Below are 15,637 nucleotides of genomic sequence, written 5' to 3' on the forward strand. Positions count from 1 at the left end.
AGGCACCCAAGGAGCCTCGTTATCTCAGTGTCCTTGGGAGTTTAGCAAACCTGCATCCTGTTCCACTGAACATCCTTCTCCTTATCAGCTCTCCTTGCATTCCTTCATGCTGTTTTCGTGTGCACATCCTGTCTTTTCCTTCACAGGCCTATTTCTAATCAATGCCTTCTAATTTCTACTCCCCTATTTCAATCCAGGGATCCTTCCAGCACCTTGTGGAACAGCAGGACGTGGAACACAGTGGGGATGTGTCACCAGCAGTGACACCCACTTCAGCAGGGACAGAGAGTGGTGCACACGAGAGCCTCAGCCCCTCAGCTGATGAGCCGCTCTTCTTGAATGCAGCTGAGCACATGCACACTGAGGTGGTTAAGGAGGCCGTGCTTGTGGCCCGGAGAGCCTTGGAGGAGCCAGAAGATCCCTGCGAGCAGAAACAAAGTGGGGATGAAGAGATGGGAGCAAAAGCCAGAGCAGAAGAGGCAGAGAGCCCTGCCTATGTCCCACACAGCCCCAGAGCTGATGGTCTGGTTCTCCTGGACACAGCCCAGTCCATGCCAGCCTCAGCAGAAGGGGCAGAGAGCCCAGGACATACTGTGCACAGTCAAACTGCTGACGCTCCGCTATTCCTGGACCACAGGGACTTCCTCCAGACTGAGGGGCTTAAGAGGGCTGTGCTGATGGTCCAGGAACCATTGGAACAGCCAAAAGAAGTGCAGAAGCAGGAAGGAAGCATGCAGGAGGCAGGAGCAGGCAGAGACAGAGAGCCTGGCACATGCCCCACACAGCCCCACAGTCCATCACCCACCTCTGCTGGAAACAGCAGAGGATGACAGGAGGGGCTTTCCCCTCTTTTTTTGTCTTCATATTTTGTAGGGTTTGAATGGATAAAAACCAATCCATCTATCCCCCTATAAATGTACCTATAGATCCATTTATATAGACACCTCTATTTATATAGACACAAATATGTACACATATGTATATATTTATAAATGCATACACATATATTCCTCTATCTATATCCATGTCTATATCTGTATCCACATGTGTAATGCACCCCTAGGAGTTAGTTACTTACACCTCGTTGATTATTTAGGGATCATTTGTCAATATGGTACTGCTATGGCAGGTTTCTCTACCCTGCCTACAAATCTCTCTAGTGCAAAAACCGTATTCTGACATAGGTAAAACTCACTTCCTCACCCCCACTCAGCTTCAAAAATGTCCCCCATAGCAGGAACAGAACAATAAATGCATGTTTTCTGAATGTTCTGCAGTCTGCAGGAACTTTCTTCACACCAGTGTACAAGAACCTGGGTATTTGCTCAGATGACACAGACAAGAGTGTTTGTACTGTCACTGTCCATTGCCTCCAGGAGGAAGCCTCGCTACTGCTCCCTTTCCTTTTCTCAATCAAGCCTCCTCAGTGTTTGATGCAATTCTGATGTAGAGCAAGGGAAAGGATTTTTCTGGTAAATTTGTAGGGCCAGGATAACAAACCAAGACTACCACCTCACATCGCCACATATTTCAACAGAAGAAAGAACTGGTTTGAACATCCTGAATGAATTACTGAACACCTACTTCAATTCATTATTGACATTGTTTTCCAACCCTTAGAGTAATTGACAATCCTTAATCTTCATCTAGAAATGTGTTTCTTCCCTCTCCCTTACCTGGCAAAGGCAGTTCCAATCTCCCTCCTACTCAAATGTGTTTTTCTTTTCTATTCCACACAAAAATAAGATGAGAATGGAAACATGAACACCACCAACCCAGTATTTTACAAGCACTGAGATGGCTTCTTTCATTAATAAATACCATTACCTTCTTGGTCTTGATTTGCGTTGGGTCTTTTTCTTGGCTTCTTTGTAGGTTTGTTAGTTGGTTTGATGGTGTGGGCTTCTTTTTCCTCTGCAGTGGCTTAGCACCAAAGAGGAGATTTCCTGTCTTTGGGCCACCCCAGTAAAACCCCATCCAGATTAGTTGGACACCAAGTTTAGAAACAATTTCAACCTACAGAAAATTCCATCTGGAATCACCATGGCATTAAACTAGGAATATAATGTAAACAATGAACTGAGCCTCACTGTTACATTTCTTGGAGGCTGGGGAAGGAAACTTAACCAAAGACATGACAGGTTTCAAGGCTCAGACTCTCTGATGCTGAAAAAACCCCACAATAAATGGTCCTTTGGAAGATGTTTCATTTTTGAAAGCCATACCTACAAATGGTAGTAATAGTGTGGATAGGAAGGTAGTGCAGAGAACACTGGGAGAGCATTTAGCTAAACAGATGTCAGAATCCAATGCTCTCTCAGCACATTCTATGAAGCATTCCACACATGGAAGGTGCCAGCACTAATATCAACTTGACTCATTTGAAGGTGCTTGATACTACATGGGATTTCTGATGTTACATAATGGTACAAAAAAGCACAATCAAAGTAGAAACTACTGTTAGCAAAATACAGCAATTGCAAGACCCAGTTGAGATACCAGTGGGACTCCCATGACTTTTCTCTGTAGCCTACTCAGCAGCACAACTCCGAGGCACTTCTGTCTCTGCGAAGACAGGCCAGCTGAAGCAATGGCTGAAAGCAGCTGAAGGCCTTTGCTCTCTTCCAAATTCTTTCCTAGTTTTCTGGATTTGATGCTCTGCATTCAGCTGAGTCACACATTCCCTCCTCCTGTGCTGGGCTGGCTGATGAGTGAGACACTTATGCTCATTTAATGACCTCAGTGGGAATCCTTTACACCACTGATCCCCTCAGCTGTAGTAGAGAGAGTTGATGCTACACTCAGGAAATCTGACTTACCACTCCTGACTTAGTGGAACAATACAAAAAGTGTAACACATAAGACAACACAGATCTAAGTTAGACAAAATTCTTCCCTTGAAATCAAGGTCAGGTTTTGGTCCCATTTTCTTTTGAGATAAAATGAGGGATTTTTTTGTTGTGCAACAGCTGAGTTGCCACAGCCTGCATTTTCACTGAGCTTAAAGATCATCTCTTCAGCCTGCCACTCATGGGAGCCTAGCACACGAAAATTGTTATAAACGACTCAAAATCAGGGCAGGAATGAGTAAGTAAAATTTAATCTGAAGGCATGAGAAGTTACAAAGCAAAGGGGGGAACAGCACTGGGAGCTCGATGGGACTCCTGCCCATCAGAGGCTCCACTCACAAAGTGGTATCTCTGCCTTTTATAGCCTGAGATTGCATCAGCCTCATTAATATTCATGAGCAGTCCTTATCTCTCCTCCTCATTGCTGGAGCCCTTCTCATCTCTTGATGGCTGCTGTGATGTTCCTCTGCCAGGTCTCCCAGCAACAAGTGCCCCCCACCCCCTGCTGCCTCTTACAAGGGGCATCAAAACCATACTGGCACAACAGAAATACACATCAAAAGAACTGCAAACCCCAACACAACTTCTCCCCACCACACTCAACAACCCTTCCTCATTTGCATGAGCCAATCACCACACCTTATTCATAACAAAGTTAAAATGATGCTCAGTGTTGCTAAGCTTTTGGGCCGTGTTCCTTTTAATCCTGGCCCGCTCTGTCTTTTGTCCCATGCACCCAAACACAACACACCCACCCACACCCCCCTGGAGAGTTCTTAGTTCATTGCTGGTTTGGTTGCCTGGATTTTGTTTGCTTTGGTTGTTGCTGGTTTTCCCTTGTTGTGCCTTAGCTGTCCTGTAGGCACTAGAGTGAATCGTGCCAACCAAGTTGTTGTGCTTTGTGGCTAAATCTTAAACCTGACTTTTGCTCATGCCCCTGCCACTGATTTTGAAGCAATCTCAAAGACTGTCACTCATGACAGCAGCACCATGGCCTGCATCAATCCCAGCCCCTTCCAGTCCATTCCCAGGCCCTCTCAATGCCACACCACCCCTCCACTCTCTCTCACAGTACCCCCCAGCGTTTCCATCTCGCTGCTGCCCTCCAGCTCCCAGCCCGGCCCCGGCCGCCTGCTCTGCTCCATGATGGATTTCTACCCTGCCCACAGCCAGCTGAGCTGCTTCCAGGGCCAGCAGCAGCTCTCAGTGGTCCCCAACAGGGACTGGAGCCAGCAGCTGCTGGTGCTGCTGGAAACCTCCCCGCGGCGCGGGGTCACCTCCAGCTGCCAGGTGGAGCACGTCAGCCTGGAGCAGCCCCTGAGCCGGCACTGGGGCACAGGGGAGGCACTGGGATGTGCTGGGAGGAACTGGGAGGGAGTTGGAGAGAGCCTGGTTTCAACTAGGGGAGGGGCTCGGGTGTCTGGAAGGGCTGAGAAGGAGTTTGGAGGATGCTGGGTAGGGTGGGATGGGGTTCTGGGGGTGCTGGTGGGCACTGGGAAGGAGTTTGGGGGTGCTGGGTGTAACTGGGAGGGATTGGAGTGAGCCTGGAGGGGCTGGAAGGAGATCGGGAATTGGAAAGCAGGGATTGGGATGAGGTTGGTTGTGCTGGGAAGAGACCGGGAGGAATCTTGGTGAGTCCTGGTGACGCTCGGAAAGGACTGGGAGAGGGTTTGGGGGTCCTGGGGAGGTGGGGGGCAATTGAGGAGGTTGTGGGATCCTGAGAGGGACAGGAGGGGCTTTGGTGGGTCCTGGGGAGGGCGCAAAGGGATTGGAAGGAGGTTTCAGGTGGTCCTGGGGCAGCTGGGTGAGACTGGGAGAGAGCTTGGAGGGGCTTGGGGTGTCTGTGAGAGGTTTTGGGGGGCCCTGAGCCCTGCAGACCCCCAGAGATGCTGCTGGACGCCGCCCACAGCAAGATGCTGATAGGGATTGGAGGCTTTGTGTTGGGCTTTGTCTTCCTGCTGCTGGGGCTCATCTTCTACCTGTGCAAGAAGGTGAGGTGGGGTCCCGGGGGTCGTGCCCCCCTCCCCCAGAGCGTGTGTGCTCCCCCAGGGCCCCCCAGCCCAGTGTCACCCTCTTTTCTCTGCCCACAGAGCTCCTGAGCTGGCGGCGGTCGCAGCCCCTCCCCGTGGCCTCGGACTTGGCCGGGACCCCCTGCTCTGTCCCTGAGATGATTTTGGGGGGATCGTGTGTCTCCCCAGCCCTGCTGTCACTCTGTCCCCATCCAGCTGCTCCCAGTGTTCCCAACAAAGCTTCCCAGTTCACCCCAGTCCTGTTTACTGGGGACAGTGGAGAGGGACTTGGGGGGACCCTGTGGGGGGACCATGATTCGGGAGGGGACAGAACGGGCCCCAGGATGGATTGGGAATGGGGACCCCCATGTGTCCCCCCTGTGTCACCCTGCTCTGGGGACTCCTTGGGAGGCATCTGAACCCCAGCACAGCACCCAGCCAACACCAAAAGGCGCCTGGGCGCCCTGAAGCTGCCAGGGGAATTTGGGGAGGGGGATCATGGGGGGGTGCCCAAGCCAGGCCCAGAGTCCAGCGCTGCCCCAGCACCATCTTGGGGATTAGAAAGGAGGAGGAGTGGGACCCTTCCCAAAGCAATTTGGGGGTTCTAGCCCACTCTTCTTCCCTGCTCTTCCATCCCTTCCCCTCTGTCCCCCAGTCCACCAGCCCTGTCCATCATGCTTGGTTTTGGAGGTTCCAGGCCCCTCCTGCTCACTCTGAGGTCCCATCTCCCTTTCCCTCAATTCAGGCACCTCCTGGCAGCTTTTTCCTGGGAGGACTCCCCGAGTTTGGGATTTTTGGGGTGCAGTTTTGGAGGGGGACAGCTCTGTCTGGCTTTCCCCTCCTTGTTGTGGCCTCTCAGCTGCCCCCAATACCCTGGGGCTGCTGGGATTTCATTTCCCTCCTGGGGACAAGGACCTTCATTCCCTTCCAGGAGCCCAATGCCCAGCTGGGGGTCCAGCTCAGGAGGTCCTTGAGCAGCTGCCCCACAACCTCTACCAGGATCTTCCAGCTTTGGGGTCCCCAAAGCCCTCAGCAAGCCCCAAGTCCCTCCCAGGAACCCTCAGCTTCCTCAAACCCAGCATCCCCCACAGCCCCTGCAAGTTCCCCCCATGGCACCAGCCATGGCCATGTCCCCACATGTCACTGGCCATGTCCCACCATGTCCTCACCCATGGCTGTCTCCCACCACAAATCCATCCTTGTCATTGTCCCCCACATCTCCATCTGTGCCCATTTCCCCTCATGTCCCCATGAATGGCCACATCCCTGTCCATGTCCATGTGTCCCCATGTCACTCTCCATGTCTATGTCCCACCATGTCTATGTCCCCCATGTCCTCAACCATGTCCCAGTTCAATCTCTTTATTTTTGCCGCAATGTTGGACATTTAAAGTGATGAAGAGAAACGAAAAACAAATCAAGGTCAAACAAAAAGGATTGTTGTGTCTGTACCACCTGAGGAGCCATGTGTTTAGTTGGGAGGGAAGAACCATTTTTGGAGGTGTTTCCACCCCACTGTCTCCAAAATCTTGGTTCCTGCACTTGATCTTCCCTATTTGGCTGTGCAAGACAGCCTTGGGCAATAGGAAATCAAAATCGTGGAATCCCGGAGATTGGAAAAGATCTCCAAGACCATCCTGTATTCCTTCATGCCCCCAGATGATAGGATTGAACGCAAAAGATTTTCTGGGGTTGAAAGTCAACAAATCCCTTCTGCCCAAGGAATTCCCAATGTCGGTCTGTGTCCCCATGGATGTTCCTGCCCTTGTGTTCATCCAGGTGCCCACGGGGAGCCAGGGAGATGTGGAGCATCCCAGCCAGGTGTCTTCCCAACACGGATCACCAGGACCACGGACCAGCAGGGCTCTGCCCAACGGGGGTCACTGGGGATCATCCAAGGCCAATCCTCCCACGGGGGATGGAGCTGGAACAGTGCATGAAGCTCTTCCCGCTCTCGGGGCACTCACAGGGCTTCCCTTAGCGGTGCGTCCGTTGGTGTCGGGTCAAGTGAGAACCCCTGGAGAAGCTCTTCCCACACTCAGGACACTCGTAGGGCCTCTCCCCGGTGTGGATGCGCTGGTGGACAGTGAGGGCAGAGTTGAGCTTGAAGCCCTTCCCGCAGTCGGGGCAGCGGAAGGGCCTCTCCTCTCTGTGAAACCGCTGATGCACAAGGAGATCAGAGCTGGTCTGAAACCTCTTCCCACACTCAGGACACTCGTAGGGCCTCTCCCCGGTGTGGATGCGCTGGTGTTTCCTCAGGTTGGAGCTGCATCCAAAGCTCTTCCCACATTGCAAGCAGCTGTAGAGCCCTTCCCCAGTGTGGAATCTCTGGTGGTGGATCAAGGCAGAACGACCTCTGAAGCTCTTCCCACACTCCCCACACTCATAGGGCTTTTCCCCAGTGTGGATCACACGGTGTACCATCAGGCTGCAGAGGCGGCTGAAGCTCTTCCCACACTCCCCACACTCAAAGGGCCGTTCCCCAGTGTGGACCATCTTGTGCCGGTTTAGACTGGAGCTCTGGCTGAAGCTCTTCCCACATTCCCCACACTCATAGGGCCGTTCCCCAGTGTGGATCACCTGGTGCTCGATCAGATTGGATCTCCAGCTGAAACCCTTCCCACATTCCAAGCACTTGTGGGGCTTCTCCCCTCCATGAGGCTTCTCCACCAGCTCGGAGCTCTGGCTGGATCTCCGGCCGCCCTCCTGGCACAGGGCGGGTCTTTGCTCCTCGCAGCTCCCTGCGCTGGGTTTGCAGCCCCTCCTCATGCGGCATCTCCGGGGCTTTTCCTCCTCCTCCATCCGGCCACTCCTTGGGAATGAAAAATCCTAGTTTGGGGAGAAAACAAGAGGAGAGTGCCTTAGGCTGGGGGTTCTTCCTTGCACAAGTACATCTCAGGAAGTCATTGGCAGTGTAAGAATTGCCACATTGGTCTGTAAGAACCTCCAAAAGAAGATTCATCCCAAAAGTCCTCCAAACATCAAGACACAGATCAAAAACTCCCCAAACATCAAGACTCAACCACAACCTCTTCTAAAAGATTCAGCTCCTTGCAAAAACCCAAAGCATCAACATTTAGCTCAATCAGCTCAGAAACACCAGGATTCACTCCCATGAAAATCATGGATTCCCCTCCCCGGTCACCTGCTGCATGTGGGGAGGGAAACACTCCTGGGGCTGGGGGGAGGCTGCAGATACAGGGAGGGCTGGAACCTTGTGGTGCCTCCTCTTCCTGCTCCTCCTCCTCCTGTGCCCCTACTCTTCCTCACACTCCTCTTCCTCCCACTATTCCTCTTTCTCCTGCACAATCCCACCTTCTCCTCCCACGTGCATCAACATTTTGTTCTTCAACCCTGCTTCTCCTTCCCTTCTCCTCCTGCCCCCAGGCCCAGCACCCACTGCCGGCTCCCTCTTCCCCCCAAACCCACAGCATCCCACCGCAGGGGCAGGGATGGAGCTGGGGCAGGTCGGGCTGGGGCAGCGCTGGGCTCTCGGCCGCTCCCGCCCGCACTCGGTCCCCGCTGCAGCCGCTCCCGCCAGGACAGCGCGGGGGGGCCCGGCCTTGGCGCTCCCCCCTCCCACCTCCCCAAATTCCCCTCACGGGGGTGCCCCATGCTCCAGGGGGAATGTCCCGCAAACGGGGCACCCCCAGGAAAGGAAGGAGAGCAAAGTGTCTTTACAAACAGACGCTGTCAATCTGCTTGGGGATAGGGCCAGGCACTTGTACATAAGGAAGGCACAGAAGAAGCCATCAGCTCCAGTTATTAACTGACCACACAGACTGCTGCTCAGCGAAGATCCTGAAAAACTCATGAACTTCAAGAAAAACAAAGATTTCACAGAGCTGTGGATATCGTTACCTATACAGAAGTGGGGTGCATAATAAGGGGGGTATGTAGTAGGGGGATTGGGAAGTCTGTTTCTCTCAAGTACATCAGTGAATGCGGAAAGGAAGAGAGATATGTGACCAGGAAAATTAGGAAGAAAAGGAGGCTGCATCCTCCAACAATTGGAGAGGCCCCATGGGAAATATCTAAGGCCTTCTCCCTTTTCTTAATGAATGAAATTACTTTTACAGGACTCCTCTGTCTTCTTTGTGGACACAAACCTCTGGTGATATCAAGTTTTCCACACACCTTGGGGCTCCTCTGGAATTCCTTCCACCGTCTGGGACAGTGGGCAGTGAGTGGAGCTGAAGGTACCTCACCCAGTTTGGGTGATCGGCTCCCTTGGGTGGCAGCGGCACCGGGGATTGATTGGGTACCCGAGAGTGTCCAGGAGACAGACGAGTGACAGATCAGGGGGGGCTGGGAAGAGTCACCAGAGAGAGAGCACTGAAAATCTCATCAGTGAGGACACTGGCATCTTCAGGGAGCAAACGAGGCAGGGCACCCATGCAGGGTGGAAAAGGGAAAGCCAGGAGAGTGTCCTGGCCAAAGGGATGATGATCCCAAAATATCTCTGAAGGGTCCCTTGGGAGAATGTTGAGGCAGTTTGCACATTCTCCCAGAGGTAATTTAAAGGACATGGACACCCAGAGGGGCAATAAGGGAAGCTGAGAAGGGATTTAGACAATCAGGGATGGATGGTGTTGTGCTACCCTGTTTTTTCTGAGTTTCTTTATTAGCCTTTTGATTTTCATAAATGGAGTCAGATCTTTTAGTTACTGTAGAATATTAGAGCAGTTTTTCTACCTTTCCCACAGAAGTAAGATAAACAAATCCTTTGTTTTTCATTCTTTGTCCTTTGTTTGCATATTTCTAACCTGAAAACAATTGTAACTGACAATTCGTCTGGCCACTGAGGCTGAGGGGTGGAAACCCCAAAAAGCCAATCTTCTGCTAGACCCACAAATGTATAAAAGTAAAAGAATAAACAAAGGGGTCTCTTCTCTCCGCTCTTTCAGCTGGAAGCTGGATCAGAGGAACCTCTGAGAAAATCTCTTGTCTGCGTGTGATTTCTTTGTGTGTCTCGGTGACATCTGGTGACCCCGAGTGTGGGTGAACAGTTTGGTGAGGTTTTCCTTTCCTCTTTTTCCCTGTTTTGCATTTATCATGGAGGATTCTTTAGTTTTGGAACTTTGGGGAGATCTCTTGGAGCGGAAGGATGCTCAGATATCCCAGGAGGGACTACAGGATCTGTTTGCATGGGGCAGGCGGCATGGGTTCTTTCCCATGCCAAGGTCTGTGCTTAGTTGATGGGAGTGGCGCCTCCTGGGGGACTGTATGTTAGATTCCCTTGATATAGAATACGATGAAGACATTGCGGAACTCTTATTGCAGTTGAAATTATTTGAGAGAGCTGTATTTAAGTCGACTCCTTACAGTTCAAAGGCTGAGAGCCCCAGTCCGAAGCGGGACGGAGAGCTGGGAGGGGGCGGGGTCGTTATGTCAGACCCGGAATCTGAATTTCAGCTGCTTTGTGATGTGGATTCTTCCCCTTCCCCGCCCTCGGGTTCTGGCGCTGGTCTCGGGCAGAGGGGGGCAGAGCCCTGCCGAGCCTGGGGCCGGCCCTGCCGGTCCCGCCAAGCCCCGCGCAGCGGAGCCGCCGGAGCGGGGCGGGGCCGCCTCCTCTCCAAGCCTTTTCGGCGTTGGTGGGTGAGGGCGCCCCGGAAAAGCGGGCCGCCCTGTCTTTCGACCGTGATTCGGTCACGGTGCATTGTCTGTTCTGCCGCACGACCGTTACGTATCCGATGGGGTCGGGCGGTGTGGAGTTCCCCGCTCTGCCGCCTGGGCCGAGCCCGGAGGCGGCTGCGTTGGCTGCCTCTGCCCCTGCGCCGCCGGCAGCGCGGGGCGGGGATGCGGCCGAAGGCAGAGCCTCGGTCAGTCCCTCGGCGGGCGCCGCCTCCCTGCATGGGCGGACAGCTTCACCCCGCTCCGGATGGGGGGGGCCGCGAGCTCCCAGGCCCCCGCAGGACCCCTTCTCGGGGGGGTTCCGGATACTCCGCCTCCCGCGCCAGCCACATGGGCTGCAGGCGGTGCTGGCGGGGCGGGGAGAGGCTCTGATGCAGCTAGTTCTAATGAGCTGCCAGCAGGGACTGACGCGGCACCCCCAGTCACGAGGCGCGGTCGCCGCCTCCTCCTGAACGCAGCACAGGCTCCTCAGGCGCGCAGGGATGCGTGTCCGCCGCGGAGGCATCGGACCGATCTCCAGCAGCTGGTGCGGGCTCCAGCGCCGCTGAGGATGCGGCAGGGCCGGCGCCAGTGGCTGGTCCGACCCCGCCTCCGCTTCCTGCTGCTAGCGTTGCGCCAGCTGCAGGCGCCGAGGTGTTTAAGTTCAGCGCGAACGGGGACACAGCCGAAATGCGGCCGGTCTTTGACAAGGGCAGAAATTCTCGCGCTGTTGGCTCTTCATCAACAGTTTGGACGCTACCCCCTTGTCAGGTGACCGTAAGGCCGAGAGACCGTGGCCAGTTCTGGGACGAAGTAAGGGCTAAGGTTGAAGGACTAAGTGGAGATGCTGATGCTGGTGCTAGACCTGCTGTGTCTGATGTTCAGCCAGTTCCCAGTCGAGTGCCTGCCTCTGACCCTGTGGGGTCCACAGGGCAGGATAGGGTGGGTGCTGCTGCTTCATCTGAGGGTCTTCAGGCCTTCCCTGTCCTTCAGGGTGCTACTCATAACACCTATCAACCCTTGGCTTGGCAGGCCTTGTCAGAACTGCGTGATGTAGTCGGGAAATATGGTTTGGGCTCAGCCGAGGTGATGCAGGTTCTCCGTTCTTTTAATGCCAGTCTTTTGATGCCCTTTGACATTCGGAGCTTGGCTCGGGCCCTTTTCCCACCGGTTGAATATGACTTCTTTGAGAATAGATGGACTCAGTTGGCAGTCAGAGCAGTGGAACGGAATACGACACTGGGTCCAGGAGATCCTAGGCGTATGGTAAATATTGATATGCTAATGGGAACAGGCAATTATACCAGGGCCAAAGGGCAGGCTGGTTATGAGCCCTTGGTCCAGGAGCAGTGCCAGCAGACAGGCATGGCAGCCCTGGTTCAGACCTTACAGCTGGCTACTCCACAGCAGCCCTTTGCGACTATCGTCCAGGGTATTGATGAGCCCTTCCTGTGCTTTGCAGGGAGGTTAACTGCTGCGGTTGAGAAGCAGGTGAGTGATCCGGCAGCAAGGAAGCTCATGCTTCAGTCCGTTGCTCAGGGCAACTGTAATGCTGCTTGCAAGAGGATAATTGAGGTGCTTCCCGGGGAACCACCCATGTCAGAGATGGCTGAGGCCTGTGCAAAGATATCCCCTTCCAGCCAACAGGTGCTTGCCGTGCATACAGCTGTGCAGCCAGCTGTGGCTACGATTGTCCAACCGACAGTGACTACAGCGGTCCAGCCGGCCGTGCCTGCAGCCGTGCAACCAGCTGTGGCTGCTGCTGTGCAGCCTGCTTGGGTCGTTCCCCAGGGGATGCAACAGCAGCAGTGGGGTGTTCAGGCCAGGAAGAAACAGAGGAAGGCACAGAAGCCTACGGCTGTCTTGTTTTATTGTGCACGATGTGGAAGGCCGAATCACGCTGCGAATGCATGTAAGGCAGTGGTGCATGTGAATGGTCATTTGTTGGGCAGTTCGGGAAACGCGACGCAGAGCGTGAAGGTGAGACGCGTGCAGACACAAACGTCTCTGCCTCAGCCCCAACCAATGGAGATCTGCTCAGCAGGCTTGCAGCCAGCACCCGCGGTTCAGCAGGTGTTGATGTCTGCACAACCGAGTCTGTCGTGATTGATTCGAAAAAAATACACAAGGTTCCCCTGGATGCCTTTGGTCCCTTGGGTGATGGCATGAGTGCTTTCCTGATGGGGAGGTCCAGTGCCACCATTCAGGGCATCATAGTGCACCTGGGACTGATTGATGCAGATTTTTCAGGGCAGATTCATGCAATGGTCTCCACACCCACCCCCCCTTGACTATCCCAAAAGGCACACGAATTGCTCAACTTGTTCCTTTTAAGTCTTCTGTTTCCAGGACCGAGGACCGGTCACGGGGAGACGGTGGCTTCGGCTCTACGGGGCCACCTCAAGTGCGCTGGACTGCTGTCCTGACCAAAGACCGTCCTGAGACGCTGTGTACCGTGTCCATGGTTGGTGCCACGCCATCGGAGATTCACCTTCGTGGCCTCCTATATACGGGGGCTGACGTGAGCATTCTCTCCTGGCTGCTTGGCCCCCGCAGTGGCCTTTGACCCTGGCAAAGACATCGATTGCAGGCTTAGGAGGAACGAAGCAATGCTACGTGAGCCAGAATCCCGTGGCCATCACAAACCCGGAGGGACAGATGGCAATAATTTGGCCTCATGTTACTGAGATTCCTCAGAACCTCTGGGGGAGGGATGTTTTGGCCGCGTGGGGGGTGCGATTGGGGACGGATTTTTGATTGGGGCCACTGTGACGAAGGGCACAGAGTGTCCCACGCCTCCCTCCTTTACGGTGGCTGGTGGACAGACCCATCTGGGAGAACCAGTGGCCCCTCCCTCATGACAAGCTAATCGCCCTTCGTGAGCTTGTACAGGAGCAGTTGGATCAGGGGCATTTGGAACCATCTACCAGTCCCTGGAATACTCCTGTCTTTTGTATCAAAAAGAAGTCTGGGAAATGGAGGTTGCTACAAGACCTCCGAAAGATCAATGCCGTGATGGAAGGCATGGGGACACTGCAGGCTGGCATGCCATCGCCTACCATGCTTCCTGCGGACTGGCCGGTCCTCATCGTGGATCTGAAGGATTGTTTTTTACGATCCCTCTGCATCCCGATGACAGACCAAAATTTTGCCTTCATGGTGCCAACAATAAATAATGCTGAGCCCGCACAGCGGTATCAATGGAGAATTTTGCCTCAAGGAATGCGGAATTCGCCAATGTTATGCCAATGGTATGTAGCCCGTGCCTTGTCTGGAGTTCGCAAGCGGTTTCCTGATGCTCACGTCTATCATTATATGGACGACATTTTGGTGGCTACGCCCACTCAGGAAGAGCTGCTGAGGCTACAGCCTCAGTTGTTGAATGCTCTGCATTCACATGGACTGCAGGTGGCTCCAGAAAAGGTACAACAACAACCTCCCTGGAAATATTTGGGAGTCAAAATTCTGGAACGGACAATCCGTCACCAGGAGGTGCAATTTGTGCAATCGGTGAAGACACTGAATGATGCTCAGAAGCTGGTAGGTGTTATCACTTGGTTACGTCCTTACTTGGGACTGACCACAGCCCAACTGTCTCCCTTGTTGAATTGTTGAAAGGGGACACTGATTTAAAGTCACCTTGTGAATTGACCCCTGAGGCACGAAAAGTGCTGGAGGAGGTTCAGCAGCTGTTTCGGCTTGCCAGGTGTACCGCATTGAACCTTCCATTGATGTCACTGTGTTCATCACCACTCCTGATTTACATCCTACAGGTATCATCGCCAATGGAATGATGATTGGACTGATCCTCTGCACATCTTGGAATGGGTCTTCCTGCCTCATCAGCTGCATAAGACGGTGACAGCGCTGCTTGAATTGATTGCGCGCTTGATAATCAAGTGCCGGCAACGCTGTTTGCAACTGATGGGTGCAGATCCCTCAAAGATCATACACCCGGTTCAGAGGGAGGAATTTGATTGGAGCTATGCGAACAATGTTTTGCTGCAAAGTGCTCTCGAGGGTTTTTCAGGGCAGATCACTTATCATCTGCCTAGCCACAAGCTATGCAAGTGGCCAAAAATACTCAATTTTCTCTACGACCCAAAGTAGCCAAGAGCCAGTGCAAGGACCCACCGTCTTCACTGACGGTTCGGGCAAAACAGGAAAAACCATTGTTACCTAGCAGGATGGATCTGAGTGGCAGGTTTTGGAAGGCCATGAGGATGGGTCAGCCCAGCTGGTTGAACTAAAGGATGCTGTCATGGCATTTGAGAAATTTTCCCAAGAACCTTTCAATTTGATCACGGACTCCGCCTATGTTGCCGACATCGCACAGTGATTGGGTTGTTCAGTTTGAAGGAGGTCAGTAACCCTGCCTTGTTTGATTTACTGAAAGCCCTGTGGTGTTGCCCCTGGCAATTCAGGCCAGAGTTCATCCATATTACGTTCTGCATGTACAGAGTCACACTAATTTGCCAGGATTTGTAGCGGAAGGTAAGGCAAGGGCTGACAAGTTGGCTACCCAGCGGTGGGTAGCCCGTCAGCCTGACGTGCTCACGCCAGCCAAGACATCGCATGGGTTTTTCCACCAAAATGCGCATACGCTGCAGAAGCAGTTCCAACTGACGGCCACTGAGGCTCGTGAAATTGTCGAGTCATGTGATGACTGTCACGCCCTTGGTGCACCATTGGCGGCAGGGGTTAACCCCAGAGGCCTTAAGCCTTGGAGCTTTGGCAGACCGATGTTACCCAGGTCGCCGAGTTTGGCCGGCTCAAGTATGTGCATGTCACGGTGGACACGTTCTCCTCTGTGATGTGGGCTTCTGCTCACACTGGAGAGAAGCCCATGATGTCATTGCCCACTGGAGGCAGGCCTTTGCTGTTCTTGGCATACCTTCTGCTGTGAAAACCGACAATGGTCCTGCTTACGCCTCGCAGCAGGTACGGCAGTTCCTACAGTCATGGGGGTGTCACATAACTTTGGCATCCCTCATTCTCCGATGGGACAGGCGATTGTAGAACGCAATCACGGTACACTCAAGCATGTTCTTCAGAAGCAGAAACGGGGGAATGCAGGGTGAAACCCCACACAGTCGTTGGCAAAGGCTTTGTACACTATCAATCATTACGGTGCCGCAGAACTCAAATAATCCCGTCATTTTGAAC

At 53.5% G+C, this 15,637-nt stretch overlaps 1 protein-coding gene across 1 annotated transcript in view; it reads right to left on the reverse strand.

The window, feature by feature from the left end:
- Positions 1-6,204: 6,204 nt before the first annotated feature.
- The window catches only part of LOC120764571 (zinc finger protein 239-like), a 17,166-nt gene continuing 7,733 nt past the window's right edge, over positions 6,205-15,637 (reverse strand). The window contains exon 2 of the mRNA XM_040088566.2: positions 6,205-7,687. Coding sequence (XP_039944500.1) covers positions 6,836-7,660 — 825 coding nt within the window. The 5' untranslated portion in view covers positions 7,661-7,687 and the 3' untranslated portion in view covers positions 6,205-6,835. The remainder of the gene's footprint in view (positions 7,688-15,637) is intronic.

Source organism: Hirundo rustica, chromosome 31 (genome assembly GCF_015227805.2).
Source record: "Hirundo rustica isolate bHirRus1 chromosome 31, bHirRus1.pri.v3, whole genome shotgun sequence".
Taxonomy (NCBI): Eukaryota; Metazoa; Chordata; class Aves; order Passeriformes; family Hirundinidae; genus Hirundo; species Hirundo rustica.